At 31.5% G+C, this 21,441-nt stretch overlaps 1 protein-coding gene across 7 annotated transcripts in view; it reads left to right on the top strand.

Annotated features, from left to right (window-relative positions):
• Nbea (neurobeachin) overlaps window positions 1-21,441 on the top strand; it is a 628,163-nt gene that overhangs the window by 241,629 nt on the left and 365,093 nt on the right. For all 7 annotated transcript variants that reach the window (XM_047553976.1, XM_047553978.1, XM_047553977.1 and 4 more), the window contains 2 exons: window positions 108-234; window positions 18,439-18,566. In XM_047553976.1, coding sequence (XP_047409932.1) covers window positions 108-234; window positions 18,439-18,566 — 255 coding nt within the window. The remainder of the gene's footprint in view (window positions 1-107; window positions 235-18,438; window positions 18,567-21,441) is intronic.

The raw sequence follows: 21,441 nt of genomic DNA on the forward strand, positions 1-21,441 counted from the left end.
GAATTTACATGAGTAATTATTTAAAAATCAATAGTAATGATGTTATTAAAATTATTTTATTTAAATAAATTTTTATTTAAGACTAAAAATTATTATTTTGGGAACAGGTGCCGTGGATTCAGGGTCCTCCTCCTCTTCCTCCTCTTCTAGTTTTGTGAATGGTGCTACCAGCAAAAACCTTCCAGCTGTACAAACTGTTGCTCCAATGCCAGAAGACTCAGCTGAAAACATGAGGTGTGTATATTTGGTTTTTACTTATTTCTCTCTCCCTTAAACAAACAAAATAAAAAGGTGAATGATAGACCATAAATACATATATGTGTAAGTATTCTTGGGAATTAAGGTTAATTATGCATTTTTATATTTCATAATTATATCATTTTGATATTTTTGGTTAGTTTTACAAAATCTGTTATTTCAGTGTAAACAGATACTGTCTTTTTTAAAAAACGTGGTTGATTTTATACTCTGTAGGTAACATAATTTTACAATAAAGGTTAAAAATGTGCAAATGGTAACATGATTAAACTGAGTATTTTTGAGTTGTGATAAAAATTTTAAATATACATTTTAAAAATAATTAAAATAATAATAATTAAAATAATTCTGTCAGATTGTTTATAACATGTATCATTGGAATCCACATAACAAAACAATCTTATTTGTTATCATTAAAGATCTTTCTTAGAATGGACTTCCCCTCATTTGTGGAGTTAAATTGTACACACACTCACACACGTTCATGTACACATGTGTATAAATTCAAGTTTTCACTAGAAGTATAACACAGAGTATAACTCTGTGAAAGAAAGAGCACACTCATGTCACATCATCCAAATTGAGAAATAACCTATTACAAGAACTCCAGAAACTTCCACCTTCAGTTCCCAGTCACTGTTCTTGGTCCTCTTCAAATTTTATTCCTAAGGTAGTTTTGTCTTTTTTGAATTTTATGTAAATGTCATTGCACTGTAGTTATTCCTTTCTGTTTTTTTTCAACATTATGTACATGAGATCCATCCATATTGCATATAGCAATAGTTGGTTCATTCTTACTCCATTTTTATTCCTGTTTGTGTATGTACAACAATTTCTTAATTCATTTTATTGATGATTGGTTTTTGAGATTTTTGCAGCTTGTAATTATTATGGATGCACTATTATGTGGGTACACACCATGTTAATATGCATATGGTTTGGGTAAATAACTTAGAGTGGAATTGCTGATTAATGATGTTTGTGTATGTTCAGTGTTACTGGATAATGCCAAATGATTTTCCAAAGTGATCATACAAATTTACTAACTCAGCAGTAGAATATGAGAATTCTAATTGCTTCATATCTTTATTAAAATTGTCACTTTTTTCATTTTAGCCATTTTTGTGTAAACATAGTGACATTCTCTTATATTTTTAGTTTGCATTTTCCTCATTAGTAATGCAATTGATTGACTACTTTTAAAATATTTTTATTGGTGGTTTGGCTTTCTTCTTATAATTGTGTGTTGAAGTGTCCAGCCACCTTGTAATGATTGGATTGTCTTTTTATTAATTTTGAAAAATTCTTTATAAAATTGGACACGAGCCCTTTAATGATTATTTTTCATACATATATTTTCTCTCATTCTGTGGTTTTTATTATCACTTATACTCCACTTTGATCAATAGAAGTTGTTAATTTTAATGAAATTCAATTTATCAATATTTTGTGAGTACTTTTTATATTATATAAGACATCTTTGCCTACATTTTCCCTACTTTATCTTCTGGCTACTTTATTATAACCCATCAGGAATCAACTTTATGACTATAGGAAGGTAGGAGTAATAGGGATGGGAAGATGATCAGCATTTTGTATTTTAAAGACTCTTCTTTGCCCTACACTTTGTCACTTTCATCATAAATCATTGTCCATGTATTCTTTATTATGGTTTTACATTCAGTTCTGTTGCATCTGTTCATTTGTTCACCCTTCTGGTATGCTACCATATTTAGCTTTAGGTTTAATAAAGAACAACATGGGGTTAAATGAGGTCTTCCACCTTGTCTTTTTTTCCTCAAGAAAGTCTAAGCTTGGTGTTTCACATTTCCATTTAAGTATTAGAATCAGTTTGTCAATGTTCATTTTAAAAACAACTTGCTAGTATTTTGATAAGTAATGAAATCTTCACTTTTTTTGTAACTAGGATTTTATTATATCTATAGATTTATTTCAATATTTTGATTTCCAAATTATAAATATTATATATTGCTTCAAATCTTTGTTTTTTTTAAACTTATCCCAATAATAATTTTTAGTTTACTATATGGAAGTCTTATATTTCAATCAGCTTTTTTGCTGGTGTGACTTAAGGATCTGACCAGCACAATTGTAGGGGAGGAAGTTTATTTTAGGGCATGTGGTTACAGAGGTCTCAATCTATAGATGGCAGGCTCCATTCCTCAGGGCTCAAGGTAAGGCTGAACATCATGGCAGAAGAGTGTGGTGGAGAGAAGCAACTCACATCATCAAGAAGCAGAGAAAGAGACCCCACTCTACAGATAATAAAAATATACCCTATAGCCACACCCCCCAGTTAACCTACTCCCTCCAACCACACCCCACCTGCCTCCAGTTAACCATTCAGTTAATCCCATCAGGGATTAATTCACTGATTAGGTTAAGACTCTTACAATCCAATCACTTCTCCTCTGAACTTTCTTGCATTTTCTCACCTGTGAGCTTTTGGGGGACACCTCACATCCAAACCATAACATCTTGTATGTTTCTCACATGACATGTTCTCAGAATTTAATAATTTGTATTGGTATGTTTTTTTCCTCAAGTTAGTTTTCACATCAACTTTATTGAGAGCATTTGTTTATGTTGTAGAAACTCAATAAGAAACACAATATACATTTTAATGAGTTTTGATCAGTTTATGTACCTGTAAAGTCACAGCACAAGATGTAGAATATCTCTATTACCCCAGAAAGTTCCCTCATGTTCCATTTGTAACTCAGCCCAATACCTGCCCTAAGCAAACACTTTTTTTTTTTTAAGGTTTGCAACTTTGATTTGATTTTCAGGGTTCATGTAAATGGAGTCATACATTGCAAATTATTTTGTTTGTCATTGACTTAGATCAATAATTTTGCCATTCACCCGTATCTTTTTGTTTATGAGGATTCTTATTTCTTTTCAGTACTGAGTATTAGTGCATTATATGACTATCTTACCATTTATTTATCTATTTAACTATTGACAGACACTAAATGTTTACTATTTGAAGCAGTTATACATAATAATTTCATGGTCATTTGAGTATATAAGTCTTGTCATGGACATATTTTTATTCCTGTTGGGTAAACAACCAAAAATAAAATTGCTGATTGAATAGTTAGTATATGCTTAAATTTATAGGAAACTGATGACTTTTTTGCAAAAGTAGTTTTATCATTGTATATTCCTGTCAGCAATATGTTAAAAGATCTGTTTTCCTCATTCTATTTAATTCTTGATGTTTTGGTCTTTTTAAATAATCATCTCATTTGGTTTTAGTTTTGATTTCCTAATGATTGGTCATAGTATTTTTCCATGTGTTTTTGGGTCTTTGATCAGCTATTTAATTATTTTTCTTATGTAAAATTAATATGTTCTTCATAGATATCCACTGAGAGATGTCCATCATTCTTTGTTGCATTCTGTGGTTTACATTTTCATTTCCTTAAAAGTGTTCACAGAGAGTTTCTAAAATCATTATCTCAAATAGTTTTATATGACATGTGCCTTTTGTAAGTCCCTAAAATCTTTACATATCCCAGAGTCTTGTAGGCACTCTCCTGCTTTCTTCTGTAAGTTGTGTTGTTTTGCTTTTATGATCTATTTTGATTTAGTTTTTGTGTGTATAGTGAAATAAAATTTGATATTTGCTCTTATCCATATGTACATCAGTGTTTCAGGCCCACTGGATTACCTTGGCACATTGGCTTAAAATCAATTGACCTTCTATGTGTAGATCTACTTCTTAGACTCCAATCTGGTTCCATTACCTGTGTATGGTACTTGTGACAGTACTGCACTGTCCTCATTACTGTAGCTTTATAGTAAGTCTTGAAATCATACAATGTTAAATCCTCTCATTCTGTTCTTTTCAAAATGACTTTTCTAGGTTATTGCATTTTCATATAAGTTTTAGAATTGGTTTATCAGTTTCTAAAAAGAGACTGCCAAAATTTAAATTAGAATCATATCAAACCTTTCATTAAATTTGGGGAGAATTGACATTGTACTATTGAGTTTTCCAGTTTATCAGTACTTTTTATCATTCATTGAGATATTTAATTGCAACAACTTATTGTAGTTTTGATTGTGAAGGTCTTGTGGGCTGGGGAGATAGCTCAGTTGGTAAAGTGCTTGCCTTGCAAGCACAGGGCCCTGGGTTTGATCCCCAGCACTGCAAAAAAAAAAAAAGAGAGAGAGAATGACAACCATTAGAATAAAAATAGGTGACAGTCTTGTACTTATTTTTGTGTCTTTTATTACTTTATTATTTTATTTTTTTGTTTTATAATATTCATTATTGTTTTTAATGATTTTCTGAATTAAGTGTAAACTATTATAAACATCTAATATCGCACATAAAACAGTATACCAGTATTAAAATTTGCCTATGATAACTGAAGATATTATAATCCTTGGAGGAATTCCTCTTAAAATATTAAAGATAGGTAAGTAATAAACCAATATTGAGAGAAAATGAAATTACACACAGTAATCCATTCACTCAACAGAAGGGTTAAGAGGGGAAAAAAATAACCCATGGAAATAATAGTTTTGTTAAAAAAAATGACTACCAAATTACATCAGTAATTTCTTTAAATGCAGATAGTCTAAAATCACTATTAAAATATAGACATTTCCAGATTAATTTTTTAAAAAGTAGGATTCATTAATTGGTCTATGAAAAATCTGCTTTAAACATGAAAATGTGGATGTTTAAAGAAGGAAAGAAAAGGAATTAAAATTCTTTATTAAGATAAAGCCGTAAGGAACTGGAAAAGTTTAATTGAATGAGATATTAGAATTTATACTTACCTAAGTTTTTTTACAGCTTGAAAATTATAAGAGTATTGTTTTTCCATATACAATAAAAGATCAGAATGATATAATTTAATATCATAAATTTAAAACAGTGATTTAAATAAAACTAAACCATTTGAACACTTATACTCCTTCATATATTACATGATCAACTAGTCATATAAATAATTTGGATTTCTGTCCTTAATAATAAGTTGATTATGCTACTGAGAACTAGAAAAACTTGAGAAAAACCAAAGCAAAGCAAAAACGTCTCTGTTGTATTCTTTGTGTTAGTGTTATCATATATCTTACTTGTGTATGTCTTATTAAGAAATAGTATGTTGCTAGTATTTTTGCTCTGGAAAGCCAATTGTCTTGTAAAACTATTCAAATAAATTCATTTTAGATGGGCACAGTGTCAGATGCCTATAGTTGCATCTACTAGGGAGATCGAGGCAGGAGGATCACTTGGGCCCAGAAATTCAGAGCCAGCCTAGGTAACATAGCTAGACCTCATATAAGGGGTCAGGATTTATATATATATATATATACATTTACTTTCAATTATCATTGCCAGCACTTGCTTGTATAAATTTAAGTTTTTAACAGGTATCATGTACCTTGTACTTTAAAAACTTCCTTTAATGTACTTATAGTACAAGCTAGGTTCATGGATTCTCTCTGGGTTTTTTTCTTTCTTTTTTTTTTCTGAAAATATCTTTATCTTCCCTTCATTTTCAGAAGTTTTTTGACCAGACATAACATTGTATGAAGGCTTATATATTTAAGAAATGTGTTAGAAGTCAATTTAATTCCAAACCTTCTGGCTTGTGTGGTCTCTAAGGAGAACATGGTTCTTCTCTTTGTTCTTCTGTATGTAATATGTATATTCTCTGACTCTTTCAAATTTTCCTTTTATGTTTGGAATTCAGTAGTTTATTATGACATATTTAGATTATTAAATTATATGTGGTGTTTTCTGGATTCTTGCATCTGTACTTTCATAATCTTTATTATGTTTGGAAAATTCTTATGCATTATCTCATCATATATTTCTTCTGCTATATCTTCTGTATCTTTGTGTTAGTTTTATATTTCTACCTTTAAAAATTGCCTGAAATTCAGCAACTTAAAATAAAACTGATTTATTAATTATGTCACTAATATTTAGGCTAAAAATCTGGCACAGCTCACACTGGGTCACAGTCCTGGTGTTAGCAGTGCTACATCCCATGTGGGAGACTCTAAAAGAAAATTTGCTTCTAGTTTCCTTCAATTTTAGTAGAAGTCAGTTCTGTATGCCTATAAGATCTGTTTCTTTTTTTTGCTGTTAGTCATAAGCTGTCCTTTGCATGTGACTCCTTACATTCAGAAACAGAGGCAATATGCCATATTCTTCTCACACTTAGAATTGCTGTGATATCCCCTTCTGATACATAGTTTCTGCTTTTTAGAGCTCATGTGATTAGATTGAGCCAATCTACATAATTCAAGATAATCTCCCTGTTTTAATGTCCATAATATTAATTTGACTTGCAAAGTGCCTTTTGCCATGTAACATACCCTATTTACAGATTCCAGGGATTATTCTTTGGGTATCTTTGTGCAACCATTGTTTGGTGTACTGTACTTCTACTTCTGCAATTCCAGTTACACTTATATTAGATTATTTGTTGCTGTTCCATAGCTCTTGAATGCTCTTGAATGTCTGTGTGCTCTCTCTCTTATTCTCTTTTTCTCTCTCTCTCTATATATAAAAGAATATATGTGTTTTTTCTTTTTTAGGTATAAAACTTTCAGTATATTCTGGATGGAGGGGGCCAAACGTTTTATTGAGATTTAAAAAATAAATCACAACAAATTATAAATCTTTAAAAGTTGAATAATACCATAAACATAACAAAACCCAAGAAGAAAAAATTTTGATCAACTTTTTGTTTCACCTGTGTAATATTATTCTTACTTTTTTGGCCCTGTACTCTTTTATGAGCCCTTTTCATAACTGTGATTTTATAATTATTTTTGTCTTTATTTTTTTAAGTTTTCTTTTTTAATTGACAATAATTATACAAATTTATGAAGTGCAAATTTATGTATATATATGTGTGTGTATGTACACACACACAAGTACACACCAGAGTAATAGTGTTTCTTTCACCACAAACATACCTACATTTATTATTTCTTTGTGATGAACTTTTAAAATTCTTTGTTCTGTTTTGAAACATACAATACATTATTATTGACTAAAATCTCCCTACTGTGCAGTAGAACACTGGAATTTATCCATTCTTTATAACTATAAATTTTTTACCCTTGATCAACCTCTCCCATTCCTTTACCCCATATCCTCACCTCTCTGTAACCATCATTCTACTCTCCATTAAGACTGGCTTTTTTAGATTCCACTTATATATGAGATTTTGCAGTATTTGTATTTCTGACTTATTTCACTTACCATACTATTGACTAGGGTCTGTATGTGTTATTGCACATGATATAATTTTATGTTTTCTTATGACTGAATAGTAGTCCATTGTGCTTATATTACATGTCTTCTTTATTTTTTCATCCATTGATAGATACTAAAGGTTGATTCCGTATTTTGGATATTATGAATAGTGCTACAATAAACAGGGGAAGTGTAGATATTATCCTGTCTTTAAATTCACTGATTCTTTTCTTGGCTTTATCGAGTCTATTGATAAGCCCATTGAAGGCATATTGTCTCATTTACTATATTTTTCATTGCTATCATTGTTTCTTTTTTTAAATAATTTTTTACTTTTCCTGAAATTCCCCATCTGTTTATGTATGCTGTTTACCTTTTCAAATACTCATTAACTCTTAACATGTTAATCATGGTTATTTAAAATTCTTTGTGTGATAGTTCCCTTATATGCTTTACTTTTGTTTCTGACTCTCCGTTTGTCTTTTTTTTTGGTTGTTAGTGTTGTTTTGCTTCCTTATGTATTTTAATTTTTGATTGTGAACTGGATGTTGTATATAAGATAGTAGTAACTGACAATAGCATTCATGTTTGAAATGGGCCTATCTCTAGTTGTGATAAGTCTTTAGGGTTAGGGATTGAGTCATTCTAACCTGGAGTTGGAGTTGAGCTTGGTTTATGTTTTCTTATTGTTTTGGTTACTTTCAGTGCACAATGGGTTTTACATTTCTCTACCTTTATGTTTAATTAGGTGGTATTTGTTGGAGTTTTATTCACTATTCTTGCTCTTTCCTTATCTGTAGGGCTTTTGATTGTTTGTTTTAAGTACTGGGGATTGAATCCAGGGGCACTTAACCACTGAGCCACATCCCCAGCCCTTTTTTTATTATTATTATGAATTTTGAGACAGTGTCTCATTAAGTTGCTTAAGGACCTTGCTAAGTTGCTGAGGCTGGCTTTGAACCTGTGATCCTCCTGCCTCAGCTTCCATAGCTGCTGGGATTACAGGTATGTACCTCCTTACCCAGCTTCTACCTTTACATTTTTTTAGGTGCTAGTTTGTCAGTGTTTTAGTCAGTATTCTTACTCTTCCTTTATTGGTAGACTCTTTTTTTTTGATCCTGTATTTCAGAGAGGTTCATCATCCTTCTATAACAGAATGCTGCTGTTATCTGTTACTGGGTACTTGCAAGCTTGGTGTTAGGTCTTGGAGTTCTTTGTTGTCCTGGTTCAGACTCAATCTTTGTCATGGTGTTTCCAGTGATTCTACCCACCTCCAAGTAAATGTCCCTCCCTCTAAATATCAGGGTAAGTTCATAAAGCTTTTCCTCTATTTCATAGAGGAAATGTGTGCTTTTCCTTGGTGAAGTTATTTTTCCCTCTCTTGGCCTGCATCAGGGAGGGAAGTTTTTTAGTCTCTCATACTACTGCCTCTGGTATACTGCCTCTGGTCTTTCTAGAGAGTACTCATGAGGTTTGTGAAGAAGAGCCTAGAAGTTATTGTATACTTGCTGTGTGTTTGCAACTCTGAGCATTTTATTCTCTCATATTGGCCCACCTTTCAACTTCAGAAATGCATTTAAAATTTTAGTTGAAATCTTCTTACTAGCACATATGGTGCCTAGTTTCCTGGTTTCTGGGTTCTGCCCCACATAAGCAAGTTCTTGCATCCCACCTCCTTGGAGGCGCCTATCTTTCCTAGCTGATCTCCTGGCAACTTCAATTTTCTAAGGAGTCATATCAGAGTTGTCATTCTTTAGATTATTTTGCTTTTTCTAGTAATTATTGTGGGAGTAACTCTTAAGCTTTCTTTTTCTTAAGTAGAAGTAAAAGTCCTCTTTCTTTTTAAAAGTTGAAATTGTTAATTGATGATTTTTCAACTTATTTTTTCAAAAACATTAGGTAAAGCAAATGCTGTATAAAACATGCTCAATAACCACTACCCCAGGAAATAGATTCTGAGATACACCTTTCTATATGGGTGTGCACTGTAAAATGTTCTTGAAAACACCACCTGTAAAGTACCAGTAAGAGGAGATTGGTCTGAAGGAAAAGCCATGCAATTTTAAAATAAGTCTCAGGGTAATCCATGGGAAAACTCTGAAATTTGAAATGGCCTCCAGAGATATGATGTCCTCAGTTGAGTCAAAGGAGCTGGGTCTTTTTATCTCTTCATTGTTCAGAGTTTGCATGGAGATTGTTCCTAATAAAGAGGTCTTCTTGCCTTGGATGGAGCAGCTTCCTTCTGGGGAGGGACTCATCTGTGAGCCATCCCTCCATAGTGCTCCTTAGGGCTTTCCAGGGAATAAAGGACTCTATGCTAAGGAGTCAGAACCACAACTTCTATCACACTAAATTTTCTTTGATAACATTTTATTTAGTAGGAAATTTTTAAAATTTTATATCCTTTATATCACTACATTTATTCTTAGTCTTCTTTAAAATCCTTATTTTCTCAGCTTGGCTTTTTTATTTCACTATAGTTAATTTTTGTGTCATTTATTTGACTAACTAGAAAGAAGAAATTGTTACATATTATTTTATTTTCAGTCTGCAAAATATGTGATTAACAGTTCACAAAAAAGTACTCCAAAAAGCTTTTGAGCATATTTCTAAAAGGTATAATATTCTTAAAACTTGAAAAGTGTTAGTTTGGAACTTCATTTTCCATATAAAGGAGTAAACTTCTTACTTATTAAAGAATTCTGTTAAACATTAGTTTCTTTTTTGTTTTTATTAGTATATTACAGTTACATATAATGAAGTGGGATAGAAGAGGCTGGACACCTGAGGAATTTTCAAGAAGCAGATTTATTGACCACATGTGGGGGTTCAGAGGTGGCTCACACCTAAGAATTCTTCCTCTGAACAATGAGTATAGAAATTCTTTGAAATTTTTACCCAATGGAGGGGAGGGAGCTAGGAGGTTCATATAACATGCGTGTTTCATTCCATCCTCTAAGACAGACAAGGATTTTCACAAGTTTTTTTCTTCAACCCTGGCATTTATAAACAAAAAGGAAACTAAAAACCACAATGCCTTCTGCAGGATTTTACTGATAATTGATGTCCTTGCAAAAAACTCTAAGAGGAACTTACATGTCACAAATATGTTGGGGGTTTCTGCTTAATTATGGTAAGGGTCTTCTGGGTGGGGTCTCTGTCCTGTTTCAATAATAGTGGGGTTCATTTTGATATATTTGTAAATGCATGTAACATAGTTTGCTCCATTTCTTTCGTTTTTTAATCTTCTATATTTTCATTTACTTTCTTAATGTGTGTATTGGGCACTCAAAAATACATGTGATTCTCTTTGGGGAGAAATGAAGAAAAAATGTCAGGTTTAAAATAATCAGGCATTTTATTTTAGCTTTGTGTTTTTCTTAGTAGCTATAACCCTAAAAACTTAGTGTTTAAAAAACTCTCAGTGGGCCATTATGTCACAGGTTGTAGATTTAGGATGGCATTTACTCGTCAGGTATCTAGTATGTTAAATTATACTTTATATTACAAATATAATTTAGTTAAACCAGATGTTTAAGGTCAATGCTAGTCAATCACTAATTATAATATGTAGATGATTAAGAATTTAACATTATATTGTTTTTCTGTCAGTAATGCTCTTCCTAATTTTGTCTTTTCATCTATGTTTACTTAAACAAAACATTTAATTTACTTATGCCTGCAGTTTCTCATAGGAGCATTTGATTAGAAAAAAATCTATCATGGAATTCGCTTATATAATCATTCAATTTATATCTGGGCTTTATCTTTAGGTACATTATTTCACATTCCCTAATTATTTCCAGTCTACACTTAATTATTATAACTATCCATTCTTTTATATGATTTAAGAAATTAATGAGTAAACAATAACTATGAAATTCAAATTATTGTTTATTATTATTATGGCTTTATGCTAAAGGCATAGGATAATACAAAAATTGAAATAAAAAGTAAGTTAAAATTAAAATTTTATGAATACCACAATTGTAAAGGAGTTTATTAAAATAGAATTTAAAATGCAGTGTTCTAAATATAAGTGTAATTATTATGGTTTTGTAGAATTACAAAACATATAACACTGAAAAAAAACCCTTATTATGACAACAGGAGATTTTTCATTGTTCTCTTTCTACTAATACATATACTTATAATCACCATGACCTTGGATATATCATGAGACCAAATCTTACATTTGGTAAGATTTGATAATAATTATTTTCAAACATTTTCTCTTGAATATTAATTATATTTTTATTCATATAATTTTCTTAAAATTAATTGAACACATAAAATTCAATACATAATTGTGTTTTTATTAGCACCTTTTAACTATACATAATAGTAGGGTTCATTTGGACATATTCATATAAGCATGTAATACTATTTACTCCATAATCCCTAGTTATTTTCTTTCCTCCCACTGCCTACTCCCCTTCCTCTCCTCTGCTGACCTTCCTTTTATATATTCATGTTTTAAATTAGTATTTTATAGATATACATAGATGTGGAATTCTCTGTGGTATATTCATACATGAGGATAGCATAATTTGGTCAATTTTATTCCTCCCGTTTACTGTCCCTGCTTCCTCCCCCCCTCAATTTTCTTTCTCTACTTCCTTGATCTCCCCTTTACTTTCTTGGAATCCTTTTTAAAAATTCCTTACTTCTCTCTTGTTTCTGCATATGAGAGAAAACATCTGACCCTGGATTTTCTGAGTCTGGTTCATTTCACTAAGCATCATGTTCTCTAGTTCCATTCATTTACCAGCAAATGATATAATTTTATTCTTTGTGACTGAGTAAAATTCCATTGTGTATATATACCAGTTTCTTTATTGACAGGAACCTGAGCTGGATCCATAAATTTTCTGTTGTGAATTGTGCTGCTATAAACATTGATATGTGTACATCACTATAGTATGATGATTTTAGTTCTTTTGGCTAAATATTGATGAGTGGGATAGCTGGGTCATAGTGGTTCCATTCTTGTTTTTTGTTTTTAGGAATATCCATCTCTTTCCAAAGTGGTTATATTGATTTGCAATCCCACCAACAATGTCTGAGTGTGCCTATTTCCCCACTCACTACCTTACTAGCATTTGGTTTTATTTTATATTCTTAATAATTGCCATTCTAACTGGAGTGAGATGAAATCTCAGTGCAGTTTTGATTTGCATTTCTCTATTAGGAGGAATGTCGAACATTTTTTCAAATACTCATTGACCATTTTTATTTCTTCTTTTGCAATGTGTGTTTAATTATTTTGCTCATTTGCCGATTGGTGTGTGTGTGTGTGTGTGTGTGTGTGTGTGTGTGTGTGTGTTTGTGTGTGTTTTAAGTGTTTTGAGTTCTTTATATATTCCAGATATTAATCCCTTGTTAGGAGAGTAGCTGGCAAAGATTTTCTCCCCTTCTATAGGCTGTCTCTTTCATGCTCATATTTCCTTTACTGGGCAGAAGCTGATACAGTGTCATCCCAGTTACTGATTCTTGTTTTTTTTTTATTTCTTGAGCTTTAAGATTCTTGTTAAGGAAGTTGATGCCTGTGCCATTATCTTGGAGTATTGAACCTATGTTTTCTTCTAGCAGTTGCTGGGGTTCTGGTCTAGTAACTAGTTCTGTGATCCAATTTGAGTTGACTTTTGTGCAGGGGTGAGACAGGGATCTAGTTTTATTCTTATACATATTTATATCTACTTTTTCCTGAGCCATTTGTATAACAGGCTGCATTTTCTCCTGTGTATGTATTTGGGAATTTTGTCAAGCATTGGAGAACTGTTATTTATGTGAGTTTTTCTCTGAGACTTCTATTTCATTGGTCTTCATGTCTGTTTGGACATCAATACCATCTTTTTTGTTGTTGTTGTTGTTGTTGTTGTTACTATAGTTCTGTAGGATAATTTGAGATCAGGTATTATGATGCCTCCAGCATTGCTCTTTTTTCTAGGTATTACTTTTTTCTGGGTATTACATTTTCCAGATCTTTTATTCTTCCATATGAATTTTAGGATTTTTTGCTAGTTCTGTGAAGAATGTCCTTGGTATTTTGGTGGGGATTGCATTGAATTTGTATAATACTTTGGTAATATGGCCATTTTGATAATATTAATTATTCCTGTCCAATTACATGGGATGTCTTTTCATCTTCTAAGATCATCTTCAGTTTCTTTAGTGTTTGATATAGTTTCGTTTTTGTGGTTTTTCATTTCCATTGTTAGATTTATTCCCAAGCATTTAATTTTTTTTTTTAGGCTATTGTGAATGGAGTAGTTTTCTTGATTTCTTTTTCAGCAGATTCATTATCGGAGTATAAGAAACTATTGTTTTTTTTTTTTTTGTATTTTGAACCTGTATCCTGCTACTTTGCTGAATTTATCAGCCCTAACAGTCTTCTGGTATAGTTTATTTGGTTGTCTAGGTATAGGATCATGTCAGTGGTAAACAGCAATAGTTTGACTTCTTATTTTCCTATTTGTTTTCCTTTAATTTTCTTATTTTGCTTGATTGCTCTGTCTAGAGTTTTGAGAATTATTTTAGTGATGATGAGTAAGAGTGGACATCCTTGCCTTATTCCTAATTACAGAGGAAATGCTGTGTTTACTGTGGTATTGACTTTCGGTTTGTCATATGTAGCATTTCTAATGTTGAAGTCAGTTCCTGTTATCTCTTGTTTCTTTAGTGTTTTTAATGTGAATGGCTGCTGAATTTTGTGAAAGGTTTTTTCCTGCATCTGTTGGGATGATCTTGTGATTCTTTTCCTTAATTCTACTTGTGTGTTGAATTACATTTGTTGATTTGGATATACTGAACCAACCTTGCATGCCCATGATGAGATCCAGTTGGATCTTGGTGTAGAATCCTCTTAATGTGATGTTGAATGTGGATTGCTCATATTTTGATAAGGCTTTTTATGTCTGTGTTCATCCAGGATATTGGTCTGTAGCTTTTTTTCCTTAATGTGTATTTTGTCTGGTTTTGGAATTAGTGTGATGCTACTTTCATATAATGAATCAGAGACTGTCCCCTTCCCTTTTTTTTCATGGCATAATGGGAGTAATTTTGGTTTTAATCCTTTTTAATTGTGCAATATAAAGTTATTTAATTATTTGTGTAGATAAAATATAGATAAAAGCCATTATATAATTGTGTTTTTTAAAAGTCATAATAATAAGCTCTTTTAAATTTTGTGTTTTTTGTGCTAACAGATAATTTTCTAATATATGCCATGGTCATAGTCTTCAAAAATGGAATTTTACATTGTTTTTCTGAGAAGAGAAATGAAGTAACAAATTTTAAGTCGTATTGTTTTAATCTGAGCATTAAAGCTATAGAATTTCATCTTAGACATCATTATTTCCTTTTATTTTTAAGTTGGTAATTTTCTCAGCATGGTTGCTATGTCTCAAATAGCAAGAGGAATCTTCATGAAAATCAGTATTGTTCTTTCTTGAAAGAGTGCACTTGCTACACAGAAAAGTAGCCCAGGTCAAAAGAGTCACCAATCAAGTAACTTAACCATTAGTAGTGTGACTGAAAAGGATGAAAAAAGCGTATAGTAAGGATAGTGAAACAAGAGGCTCAAGTAGTAGGCATTTCAGCCCAGACTTATAAGTTCTACACTTAAGGCTGAGAAATGCCCCAAATATTGAGGGACATATCAGAGTATAAGATAACAAAATTCACTCAAATACTATTAAGACAAATTCCCCCACTTGGGCACCTTCCTATTATTTCTTTGCACGGAGTATCCTAGGCTAAATAAAAATAAATTTTCAAATAAAAATGAAAATTCACTATTTAGTATTTTCCCTTAAATAAGTAAAATATACTAATATTTTGTACAAAAATAATTTGCTTAAAAAAACCTGTGTCTTTTTTCAGTTTGTTAAAATTAATTAATTTTTCTGTGCTGGGGGTGGAATGCATGGCCCTGTGCTTGATAGGCAAGCACTGTACCACTGAGTTACACCCCTAGCCTTGTTTTATTTATTTATTTTGTTGTTGTTGTTTTTAAGAAAGAGATACACATTTAATTTTATAGGACTTAATACCATGGAGTTTTCCCATAGAAATTTGGTTTTAAATTTTGTGTTTTTTCTGCTAACAGATAATTTTCTAATATATGCCATGTTCATAGTCTTCAAAAATGGAATTTTATATTGTTTTTCTGAGAAGAGAAATGAAGTAACAAAGTAACAACACGTCATGAGATAGTCTTTAAGCTTATGTTTATGTCTATACCATTTCTTTTTATTAATTTAAATTGTATAAGGAGGAACATTGCATACTTTTTGTGATTTTTACCCTCCTCTGAAATCACTGGGGAAAATCTGCAAATATGAACACAATCTTATCAGTTTCTTCACTATAAAAATGATAGTGCAACTTTTCCATTTAGAATATTGTGTTTGATGGAGAAATGTATTAGTATTATTTGATAATGATTATCTCTACTTAAAATCTTTGTTTTCTTGCTGAGTAAAATATTATCTATTTTCTCCCCTGTCAGAAAATCAAAATCATCATTTCATAATTGTATGTAAGACCAACATTTAATATTCTGTTAAATTGTATGAGAAAATATTGACCAAAAATTTATGGTAGGGAATCACTCACAAAGAAATGTGTTATCTATTTCCTGAAGTCAAACGTAATTTATAATCAATATATACTTACATATTTGCACACAACAAAGTGATCACTTGCTCAGATTAATTGAAGTCTATTTGATATCTGACTTAATCACTAAGAGTAGCAGTTTTGCAGTTCTGAAGCCTGCAAATCATTCAGAACCTGTAAAAAAAAATGCTTTAAACTAGGAAAAAATTTCTGGGCTTTAATTAGATGATAGAACACTGAACACAGTGCTATAGTTTTGTGAACCTCCTTGAATGCAGAACTTTTCTAAAGTAATTTTCTAAAGTAATTTTACTCCCACTTACAGATCTTAATATATATATGTTGTGTGTGTGTGTGTGTATGCTTCAGTAAGAGTTAAATTTCAGAAACAATTAATAATTAATATAGTTTTCCTGCTTTTCACATACTCTATGGTTTTTACTTACCATTAGTTAGTAGATGGAATTTGTTTAGCTGTGTAGTCTAGGTCATATTCCTGGAGATTAGAAGAAATTAATGAAATAATATATCCAAAACAGAAGCTCCATTGATATGCCCTAAAAGTCAGAGAAAATTTAATAATTATTCTGTGTCTTTGTGTTGCCTGGTTTTGTGTGTTTATTTGTTTTGTTTTGGTTTTGTAACCTTTAAATAAATACTAACAGCAAATACTCTTTGTTAGAATAGTCATTCTCAAAATGTTTACTGAATCAGCAGCACTAGCACCTGAGAATTTGTTGGAAGTGCACTTTCTCATGATACATCCAGATGTGCTAAGTCAGAATCTGGCTGGTGCCTGGTGATCTGTTTCAACAAACCCTCCAGGTGATTCTGATTCACAACAACCCATGGGGACCCCTGTCTTAATGTAGATGCTTACTTTATTGAAAAGTCATGTCTTCATCAAGTCTGCCAAATCCCATTCAAGTCACTTTCTTGCCCAAAGTTGACCCTACAGAATATTCTTTCCAAGTGAATGTGGGAAATTAAGCTCCAGTTTCTTCCAGGCTTTCTCTTTTCTCTAAAGCTCTTGACCAAGCAAGAGGCAACAAAGTTAAATAGAAGTGCTAATGGTGAGACTTTGAGTGTCCAGAGATTGAACACATACCGTTTCCAAATTAGGAAAGTAGGCATCCTAGATTATTCCCTAGTACTGTGTAGTAACTTAAAACATAAAGGAAATGCCAGAGTTTAAATTATTATTCATATATTGCAAATTATTCCATGGTTATTTACCTTTTTTAATTCATAAGCTTTTCCTCACAGATATAAAAATATTATCTAGCATTATCACAGAAATTTATTTTTTTGAAACTTTTTTTACTATACTTGTCTTTGTAGAAGTAGTTGTGTTTAACATTATTATTATTACATTGATTTTATTTTAAAAGTCGTATTTTGCTAGAATAAATATGGGTATATTTTATTCAGATTATCAGTTACAAAAATTAATGTATTGACCTCTTACTCTGTGCCAGGTACTTTTCAGTGCAGTTTACATGCCTTAGCTTATTTAATCCCACTGTTTAGGTTCTGTGATCATCTTCATTTTGCAGGCATAGAAAGTCTGGTATTCCCATGGTCACCTAGCTAGTATATAGCAGAGCCATGATTCCATTCCATGCAGTTTTATTCTAAAGAACACACTTCTGAGAGAGAGAGATCTGTTATCAAAAAATTCACTTGCCTAAGCAGAATATTTTCTTCATCTAATTTTTTCTTTTACTTATAACTTCAAACTGTTTTAAGAATTCCAAAGAGTTCCTTATGTAAGAACAGTAACTTAAAATTCAGTATTCAACAATATAAATATTAATGCAGGGATTGATAAAAGTAAGTGGACTTTTGAAATGAGAATTGCCTACTTTGGGCAAGTAAGTCAACTGAATTCCAGTTACTTTCTTAGTTTTCCAGCTTTTCAAGGAATACCTTCTTGAAAGCAACAGTTAAATTCTTTTTAACTGGCATAGTGACCACATAGTAGGTGTTCAGAACAGTTTTCTTCAATGAATAGATAGAGAAGACATATAAAAACTCATTTTCCTGATACTCAGAGCTAGGAGCAGTCTTTGGCACTTGCGCGTAGCAGAACTCTGATTCCTTTCTACATTAGCTGCAATCTATGAGTAGCCTGTGACTGTATGTGAAACTGTAGTGTCCCTTCTACATGAAGCTTGTTATTATTCCTTGGGCTAGAATTGGACTTTTATGGTTTTTAAAGATTTTAATTTAGAAGTAAAGTTTATTTGACATTTTATATTGAATTATATTTATTAGTTTTTATGTCTTAATTTCAACAGCATCACTGCAAAACTTGAAAGAGCTTTAGAGAAAGTTGCTCCTCTTCTTCGTGAAATTTTTGTAGACTTTGCCCCATTCCTATCTCGTACACTTCTTGGCAGTCATGGACAAGAGCTATTGATAGAAGGTATGATTTCTCTCTCTATTCTCATTATTTTAGTTTCCTATAATGTATCTATTAATCATGGCATAATTTGTGCTTCTCGAGGAGTAGATATTGCCAAAGGAATGTAAAGACAGTACATTCACAAATTTTAATAAGATTTTCAATATATGCCTTCTCATTACTCATTTTTTTAAATGAAATTTTGCACAAAGCCAATGACATAAGTTTGAAAGTGAAAAACTTTGAAAGATGTTTGAATGGGAAGCTCTGGCTCTTCTAGTCCCAGTCTTATCAGAACTACTTTGTATTTACTCATTACAATAGCATGTTTATTAATCAATGATCTCTAAATTTTCCTTCTGAGAAATGCTCCTTTAAGTGTTATTTCTTATTCATATAGCTTTTGTAATGTAAGAATCCTTCACTAAGAAGGCATTAAAAATGTGGAGAAATACCAAACTGGGAATTGATGAAGCTGTAGTTTTCTAGCCAACAGCAGCCTAAGTAGAGTGAGGAGGCAAAGAAGATAAATTCACTGCGATGAAGATTCAATTTATATAGCTATACTAGGAGAGTGACTTTGAAAATATACTTAACTGACATGTTATTTCTTTTAGAAAGTTTTTGTTTTATGACTATTTCTAAATTTTAGAAAGGACTAATCAGTATGATCCTGTGGGTGATTAGTGGTGTAAGCTGCCATTTTAGGTGGTTCATAGATTTAGCAGCCTTGCATACTGTTTTTGCTTTTTACTTCCTGTTTATAAGCAAGAAGGTTTTCCTGTGCCTGTTCTGTTGTTCTCTCCAATTCTTGGGAAGACCATAATAGTAACTTAGCTTCTAAAAGCCCAGTAGTTTGAATCCTATTCCAATACTTTGCTCTATGGCCTTTGTGAATTATTGAACCACTCTGAACCTTAGTTTCCTTTCTATGAAATGAACTTAATGATAGCATTCCAGTGTTCTTATAAAAATTAAATTATAAAGTACATATGGCACATAGTGGCAGGATTGAAAAATGGGAAAAATGAAAAAAAAAATGACAGTTTTGTGTGACTTGAGCAAAGTGAACCAAAAGGAACATAGTTGGATATGAGGCTAGGAGAGATAAAGGGGTCTTCAGCTTTACCTTGTATGGTATGAGAAGACTGTTGCTGTTTTGTGAAGAGTGGAAATGTCACTGGATACTGATGCTGTCACAATTATTATCATCACTTCTACCTGAAAAGTATGATAGAAAATGTTCCAAAACAAATTTTAAAAGTTCTGAGAAACTTAAAAACTGTTCCTTGATCACAGATTGTGCCTGTAGTTTAAGTACCTTTGCTCTAGATTTGTCTGAATGGTTACACAAAATTGTGCTTTTGTTTATTCATTCAGAACAGAAGAAGAAATGTTTGTATACTTGATACTAGAATTTTAAAAGACATGATATTTACCTCCAAGGAGCTTATAGTCTCATGAACAAACAACATAAAAACCAGTAATTAGAATTCAGTGTTACTTGTTATAATGAAAGAATATACAAGGTATAGTAGGAAGTGAGACTAAATGACTTGCTAATCACTTTTGAGAGCACATATCCTTCTCACTGCATCAGCAATAGTTGTATATGCCTACACTTAATCCTGTCTGCTCCTAATGCTTCTCACTCATATTTACACATTTTTGAAAGGTTAATTTGTTTCCTGTTTCTGCTTAATTCCTATGACAAACTCTCTGTCTTTTGAATTCTAGACAGATTTTGAGCTGCCTGTCATGGGCATTTCTATCAGATTGAGACCTCAACTCACTTTATCTAAAATTTGCTCATTTGTTTCTCTCAAATAGCCTTTTCTCCTAAATTTACTGATTTTGTAATTAACATCACTATTAATGTAAATGTTTGAGTGAAAAATCTAATTTAAAAAATCTTTGTCCTTCAACCTCAGTATTTATAATTACTTAGTGGGAATTAATAATTTCTGAAAATTATATTAATTTGGAGGCTGATTTTCTAAATATTATTGCTATATTTTAAACCTTCCAAGATAGCATAAATATCATTCTAGCTAAAAGTGGAGGAATCCTAGATGGATTCCAAAGAATATTAAAGTTATTGGTAGGTTCTTTTTGATGGCCTCTTTTTGTTTATAAATTCTTTTGATTTTCTTGTAGTTATATGCTACTGAGGAGCAGGAACACTAGTCACTGATATTTCCATGTTTTTGTGGAATGTGTTACTTTTATAATTAAAAAAATCAATAAACATTATTTAAAAAATCTGAAATGTTTCTTCATTCCCTGTAAAAGCCTTTTATTTGTTATATTTTTATGGATATTATTCCTAAAATTTGCATAAAGTCATAAATACTGGTCAAAGGTAAAGTAAATGAATCAAGGAATAAAGTTAGTAAGGTAATAATGTTAGTAATGGGTCCTATACTTTCGCTAAAATTAACAAATTCTACACTAAGTTTTCTGGTAGCCAAAATAGAGGTGGAACTAGTTTAAGAGTTAAGGCTAACATTACTGACTATTAAGTGACTGTGACAATTTTAGGTTTTTAGGGATTTACTTTCATATAACTTATTAAGTGTTCCTTGTTGGGCAGGCAGGATCCCCTGCATTGCCCACTTGCCAGTATTTTCTGTGGTTGAACATCTGAACTTTTTCTTAATTTTTTCTCATCAGTACAGAGAGAAGGTAAAAAAAAAAATAACTGAGTAATTTAGAACAGTTTTTCTTGGTCTTCTCTAAGTATACCTCAAATATTCTGAATTAAGTTGCAAGAGCAACAACAACATACCTCCATGATAATCAATTTATAAAGATGAATGTGAATTTTTAAAGGAGCATTATGCTAGAACTGAAGTATTGGAATGAATTTGATATTTTATGTATATTTTGAATTAGC

Source organism: Sciurus carolinensis, chromosome 5 (genome assembly GCF_902686445.1).
Source record: "Sciurus carolinensis chromosome 5, mSciCar1.2, whole genome shotgun sequence".
Classification (NCBI taxonomy): Eukaryota; Metazoa; Chordata; class Mammalia; order Rodentia; family Sciuridae; genus Sciurus; species Sciurus carolinensis.